The following is a 7069-nucleotide window of genomic DNA, read 5'->3' as shown; positions in this document are numbered from 1 at the left end:
CTTATCTTTGGCTGAAACAGGCTCTCCAGGCCTTAATCATTGTAGCAATTTTTGCCCCTACTTGTTCTGCTTTCATTTACTGTTTCTTGAACCTGGGTGACAGAATCACACCTTCTATTTCAGATATTTTCTGAAATAACGTATCTGACATAGCTGGATTTGCTTTTGCCTGTTCACACAGCTCCTACTCACCTTGTGATTAACTAGTCTTTCTTTTCCAAGTGCTGATCTCATAGTTGATGGATGAAATTTTCATGATTTATCTCTGCAAGCCAATAATATTATCGTATTTAATTATATTTTCATTAATCTAGTTCTAAGAGGCACCCAATTTCTCCAGCACATTATTCCCACCCTTGTTTGAAGTGGTAATGGCCCCCAGCTCTGCCAACAGTGGATTTCATTAGCACATTCACATGCCTGATGACATTGGTATAATGAAAATATGGAGGAAGAGAGGAACCCTGATGAGTCCCACGGAGTAACTTTCCTCTAGTCTGCCCCATACACACAGCTCTTTGTCATTGCCTCTTGATCCTCCGCTCCTCTGTTTGAACAACCAGTTCCTGCTCGACGGTGTCCTCAGATGGATTAGATCTGCCATGTTTCCTTTCTTTAAAGAAAACAGAGACAAAGTTGTACAAAGGAAAGAAATCATTCAGAAGCAGCATTTTGTTTTATCCCATTTATTCCCATACCTTTAATTATTATTTCCTTCAAAATTTGTCCAAGTTGCTGTCCCCACAGCATAAAATTTCCCTCCCTTTTCTTAATGCATATGTTCCAGAATGATGTGAGAGCTATAGGAAGAGCTCTTGTTTCTCCCACTCTCATCTTCACACGCTTTGTCTGTTGGCGCTCTGAAGACAGACTGATTTCCCCACTGCAGTAATTACCCACAGCTTTCTTCACATTACTCATCCTCCCTTTGCTCACATCTCTCACACAATCTTCTTTATTAAAAATGGAGGCAAAACGCTCGTTGAATTTGGAAATGCTGCCAGACTCCAATTTTTTATCTGCATGACCCCCTCCCTGCATGGCAAACCTGTTTCTTCTTCCCTGGTTGAAATATCTGCCATCACTTGCCTTCCATGTTTCCCCATCTTGAAGACAAGACTTTCTCAGGTGAGAGATCTTCCTCAACATTAACCCTAGGCTCTCTATTTCCAGTGTTCTTAGCTACCAAACTGTCAGGAGATCTTCTGTGAAGCCCTTTCCTTTTGCATGAGATACAATGTCTGCACCATTTATGCTGCTCTGGCAAAAAGAAAACCAGTGTTTCCTTTGCATTCAAACCTTTGAGCATATCAGCCCTGCTGATTTTTTTAAATTCCACACCCTTTTTGGTTTTGGCTTACAGTGCCTTTTCATAGGCATAATTTTACCCATCCATTCATTCTAAACCACAACTACTTGAAATCTATCAAGTGATTTTTTTTTCTTATGACCTCGGTGGCCTTCACGAATGGAACCCATCATCACCTCTTCTTGTTCTGGTGGTGGCAGGGAGAGCTGTCCTTGTGCTGCATCCAGCACTGCATCCAGCCTTGCTTGCTATTCATAGCATCTAAGCTCACATTTATAGCTGCGAGAGCAGCAGCTACAGAGGGAGCAGCAATCTGCTCCATCATATTCAAGAAATCCTTTTCCATATGCAAACATAACTGCAGCTCTGCACAAATGCTTGTTTGCTGCAACTGTGACTGCCTTTGGCCAAGGCCGCCAGCGCACCCTGGTTATACCCAAGCTCTCTTTTAACTCTTTCCCTGCTGAGGCTTTGAGCCAAACTTTGGTTCTATTTCCCCTTCTTCTGAAAATTAGCGCAGATATGCGGTGAGGTCCATTTTCCCTGGATCCAGACGGTGACTCTGCCACGATCCCTTTCCTCCCTCCCTGCAGATGCTGCACCCCATGGGTGGCTCGAACCCTCCATCCTGCGGCCAAGGCCAGGTTTCAGGTGCTCGGAGCGGCCCTGCTTCCCACTCATCCCCCATCTCCGTTTCCCCTTCCTCGACATTATTTTCTAATCTTCTTTTAGCCATTGTCATATCCATATCCGTGTTTTACTTGTTTTTCCCCCCTCCGTTTCTGTGTCCTTCTGTGGATGAGAAGCATGTTGGTGTCAACTTGGCAGGACAAAGCTCCTCAGCAGCACTTGATCAGTGCAGATCAGGATGCTGGGGGTGTCCGGCACCCAGTCAGGGTCACAGATACCAGCTTCCGGCCTTCCACATTCAACACGAGGCTGACCTCAGCCCTCATTTTTAACCGCCTCCACCAGCGAGTGCACAATCCCACCCGACCTCCAGCCACCTCGGCCCCCACCCCAGCCCCCTCAGCCTCCTCAGCACGGGGTGGGGAGAGGGGCGTGGCCTGGGGCTGCCGGGCGCACTGATTGGCTGCGGGAAAGGGGGCGGGGCTTGGGGCCGGTCGGGGCCGGGAAAAACGCGGCGGGAACAGCAGCGGTGTTAGTGGGTGCGCGGGGCTGCGCTGGGCTGCGCGATGCGCCTGACGCAGAGCATGTGCACCATCGCGGAGTGCGCGCCCGGCGGGGAGGGCTGCCCCGCGGCTCGGCCTCGCCTGGTCAAGATCGCCGTGGTGGGGGGCAGCGGCGTGGGGAAGACAGGTGAGGCGAAGGGGAGCGGGGGGAGGGGGGGAATCGGGGCCGGGGCGGCGGAGCTCGGCTAACGCTCTCCGTGCCTGTCCGCAGCGCTCGTGGTGCGGTTCCTGACGCGACGCTTCATCGGCGACTACGAGCGGAACGCAGGTGGGCAGCGCGGGGGGACGGGGCGGCCCCGGGGGCGGGGGGCGGCGGCCGGGGCAGATCGGAGCCCCTCGTCGGGGTCCCTCCGCCGGCGGTGAGCGCTGGATGAGCCCCGCAAGCAGCTGCGCTGGTGCTTCGTTCTGCCTTGCTCTGCCAGATGTGCTTTATCTGGTGAAAATGCTCCTCTCCGAAGCAGTTCTCTCTCTCTCTCTTTCTTTTTTTTTTTTTTTTTAATCTAAAACAATACAATGTGATGTAAACCAATATTTGTTACCCTGTCAAGCTCGGTGCCGGTAGCCAAGCGATCGGGGCGGCCCCGGCCGAGGGGGAGATGGGGAGATGCTCAGCGCCGAGCGCGGGGCGGCGGGAGGTGCGAGCGGCTGAGCCGCCCGAGCGCGGCGTTCTGCTGCCGGTAACGAGCAGCCCTCAGAGCCACAAGACCCCTGGGTCGGCCAGCGGAGCGGTAATAAATAACCCCGCAGAGGAATGATGGATTCTGAGGTGCGGAAGTGCTGACCGGCGTGCCGCCCTTCTGTACCAAGGGCTGGCCGTTCTGCGCGGCTAAGTTTCGGTAGTCCTTCAGAAGTGGCAGAGCTGTGAGCTGTGTGGTGCTAAGTGCCAGGCAAGTCAGGGCCAGGTTAAATCCCGGGCTTGTTAAATCCCAGTGCTAGCATAAGCAGTCATAAATCCCAGGCTTCCAGTAACATTATTACAAACCAAATAAAGAATTTTAACGCTCGACCTGAATGACTAACGGACAGCAAAAGCAGCGCGGTCTGTCTGAGGAGTATGTGTGTGCGAACCTGTTGCTGTTCTGCCAGGTAACCTCTACAGCCGGCACATCCAGATCGACGGGGAGGTGCTGGCCATCCAAGTGCAGGACACCCCAGGTGTGCAGGTGAGTCTGACACATCCATGCAGATCACCGGAGCAGCCCCGAGTTGGTGTGCGTGTCTGTCTGCTGCAGCATCTTGTTCCGCTCTTCCTAGCAATGTTCTGCTGTCTGCTTCGGTGCAGAGCTCTGGGTGGGAGAGGTGGCAACCTGTGCTTTAGCCATAGCTGCCAAGGCAGATGGGTTGGGTGCCTGGAGTTTGGTGGTAGTAAAAAAGAAACGGCTCACTGTTGTGGGTGAATCGTTTGTATGCGGGAGGCCTGTTGCTTTGGAATGGCTGAATTACCAAAGTGTCTCGTTCCCATATATTAGGAACATTAGATGGAAAAAAACCAAATCGTTTTGTGCAAATATGGTACATGTGTGGAAGAAAATGTCATGGCTACTGCCCAACAAAACTCATGCATTTATATAGTAAAAAGTGAAGTCTACTGTATTGGAGCTGTGTTCATTAGGATATTCCAATTTGAAGTTCTGAATGTATAGACCTGAGCAGTGCTGGATTTTTGCCTTTTTGAACTGGGCAGCACTCCAGGTCTAAATGCTTCCAGCTCATATCTTTGCTTCCCCAGACTTACTGTCTAGCCAGTTAATTTCCCATTCTGTGGAACTACAAAGTCTTTCTCTGCATGCAGAACTACTCAGGTCAATTTTCTGTTTGAGTATAGAAAACTCCAGTGTTAAATTCCAGTTTTTTGCAGCTGAATCAACATATGTATTTATTCGACACGCTCAGATTAAGTTTTGTACTTACAATGTGAAATGCAGATACGTACGTCTGAAACTGTAAAACGCTATTTAGATTTAAAGACTAAAGAAACCTTTTAAAAGAAGTCTTTTATGACTTCAACCATCTAATTTGAGACCGTTCACTCTACAGATCCATGAACACAGCCTGGATTGTAATGAGCAGCTGAACAGATGCATTCGCTGGGCGGACGCCCTGGTGATCGTCTTCTCTATCACAGACTATAAGAGCTATGAGCTACTCAGTCACCTGTACCACCACGTTCGGCAGATGCATCCGGGGAACGCTGTCCCTGTTGTCATCGTAGCAAACAAAGCTGATCTCTTGCATATTAAAGAGGTGGAGCCTCAGCACGGACTTCAGCTGGCCAACATGCTGGGCTGTGCTTTCTATGAAGTGTCTGTCAGTGAAAACTACAACGATGTCTTCAATGCCTTTCACGTCCTCTGCAAAGAAGTCAGTAAACAACAGACCACCAGCACCCCTGAGAGACGGAGAACTTCTCTCATCCCACGGCCCAAATCGCCCAACATGCAGGATCTGAAGAGGAGGTTTAAGCAAGCTCTGTCTGCCAAAGTGAGGACTGTCACGTCTGTCTGACAGCGGGGCCAAGAAGAGGCGTTGTTCTTCCCAACGCTTCTCCCATGTTTGAAACCTGGGGTGTCTAACACTGGCACGTCTGCAGTCCAACGTTTGGACAGGATGGTTCAGGCAGTGTTCTGCATGGCTGCAGAAACAAGAAGTTGCTTGAACAGTAATCAGTGGCAGATGGGGAAGAGAATAAAAACAAACAAAAAAACCCCCACAAAAATAGTCTTGAAATGGTTCTAGGATGTAACTTGTAGAACAAGTACTTTCACTTGGAAATGGACCTTTCCAGTAAATGACTTTTTTTTCCAACGGGACAGATCTGGCTTAATGTTTGTGCAGAGACAACCTTTTAGCTGTGACTCTCACCTTGGATTTGAGCAGGAAAACACCCTGAACTGCAGTTCACTGTTCAGAAGTAACCACTCCAGTTTTACAACACTTTCACTTGGATGAATGACAGCATGATGTATCTGTTCAATTTAATGCACAGTAGAGCTGTTTATTTCTCTTGTATTTCAAAACAAACAAGAAAAAATGTAACTGTTCTGTAAAAATAAGTGTGAAATGAGTGGACATGACTGGGTATCATGACTGTACACAATGGTCCTTTATTTTTTTTACTAGCTATGTTATTGTTGACAACTTGACCAGACTCTTTGTATGCAAAACTATTGTGCATAGGGTGTAAGCATATCTAATTACAAATAACACGGGGGTCTTTTTTTTACTGTCTGAAAAAAAAAAAAAAACTGTCCAGCCTGAATGTTCTAACACAGAGCTTTTGAGGAATAAGCCTGGAGTTGGAGTGATAGTCCATTATAGCTGCCAGCGTAAGACACTTCTCTCCTCTTTCTTTCTTTCCCTGGTGTATAATAGGCAGGGAAAGAACCTGTGATTGAGCTCGATGTGAACCACGGCTGCCCCAAGGCCATGAAGCTGGCTGTTTGGTCAGAGCTGAGCTGGTCCCTGTTCATCCTTAAACACGTGTGGCTGACTTAAGCATTTCTTCTTAATTTTTTTTTTCCTACATTGAGCCAATGGAGTTCACAGGCTAAAGGCCTTACACACATGCACTTTAAAAAAAAGCCAGTTGTGCTTTTGTTTGAACTGTAATTTATTTATTTTATGTACAGTTACTTTCAGCATTAAATTTTGAATTGTGTATTTTCTTGTGTGTTCTTTGTGTGTGTGAGAAACAATTGGTAATAGCCAGCAAAGCGTAGAGACAAAGTGATTGTTTTCTCACAGTAGTTAACATAAATTGTAGAAACTGCAAGAAACTTGCTGCCTATGCTGTTGCTTCATTAGCATAATCTGCAGGGGAGAAGCTTACATAACCACTTTCAACCTTTACAAAATTATTTTAGGAGAGGTACTGAAAATTAAAATTGGATTCTTCATGCCCCCTTGTCAAAAAACTCCACTGAGGAAAGAATGAGCTAAGGTAGGTCAGCGTCTGACAGAACAATGTTTTAAGGAGTTTTTGGTTTCTCTAAAAAAATATGCACAACAGCCTCATACGGAGTGGTATGACAATGAATAATTGAATCAAATTGCTACAAGCCTTCAACGTGTTTTATTCACATTTAAAGGGATTTTAGCCTGGGCCCTCCTGAGGAGGATGTTTGTGCTAGACCTAGAGCGGCTGCCATGCAGGCTCTCCTCTGGTTAGCACACAGCTTTAATGGCGGAAGGAACTACCGGTCCTGCTGATGGTAATCTGATGTGAGCTACCACCCTCACCTGGCCAAGTAACTCAGGACTAGAATTCAAAACACAACAGCCCCGCCAGTCTGAGCTTACACTCAAATGCTGTTTCACTGATTCCGGTACCATCCCCATGTGCCACCGGTGGCCTTTTGTTTTCCCTACCCCACAGCCAGTGAGCACAGCTCAGTGTCACGTGCAGAGGGCTTCAGCACTCCTTGCTGTGGTCCAGCACCCTGCACCCTCCCAGGCTGTCTTTCTGTGTGGCTCCTGCTCATGTACAGCTGGCAGGAGACCACTCATCACCCAGATCTTCTCTCCAGCACATACAGCTATGACAGCTATTTTCTACAAATAGGAGATA

General features: G+C 47.9%; 1 protein-coding gene across 1 annotated transcript; it reads left to right on the top strand.

The window, feature by feature from the left end:
• RASL11B (RAS like family 11 member B) lies at window positions 2445-6162 on the top strand. The gene is made up of 4 exons (XM_021394445.1): window positions 2445-2629; window positions 2714-2770; window positions 3589-3665; window positions 4540-6162. Exons 1-4 carry the CDS (start codon window positions 2506-2508, stop codon window positions 5005-5007), a joined length of 726 nt encoding a protein of 241 aa, XP_021250120.1. The 5' UTR covers window positions 2445-2505; the 3' UTR covers window positions 5008-6162.

Source organism: Numida meleagris, chromosome 4, assembly GCF_002078875.1.
Source record: "Numida meleagris isolate 19003 breed g44 Domestic line chromosome 4, NumMel1.0, whole genome shotgun sequence".
Lineage (NCBI taxonomy): Eukaryota > Metazoa > Chordata > Aves > Galliformes > Numididae > Numida > Numida meleagris.
The sequence above is the reverse complement of the archived record's forward strand: the minus strand, read 5'-3'. Positions and strand labels throughout refer to the sequence as shown.

Excerpts from the sequence above, each read along its gene's own strand:
- RASL11B (XM_021394445.1), top strand. The coding sequence starts at position 2,506 with ATGCGCCTGACGCAGAGCATGTGCACCATCGCGGAGTGCGCGCCCGGC. Across the intron at positions 2,630-2,713 it reads CAGCGGCGTGGGGAAGACAG|CGCTCGTGGTGCGGTTCCTG; the intron begins GTGAGGCGAAGG and ends GCCTGTCCGCAG. Across the intron at positions 2,771-3,588 it reads CGACTACGAGCGGAACGCAG|GTAACCTCTACAGCCGGCAC; the intron begins GTGGGCAGCGCG and ends CTGTTCTGCCAG.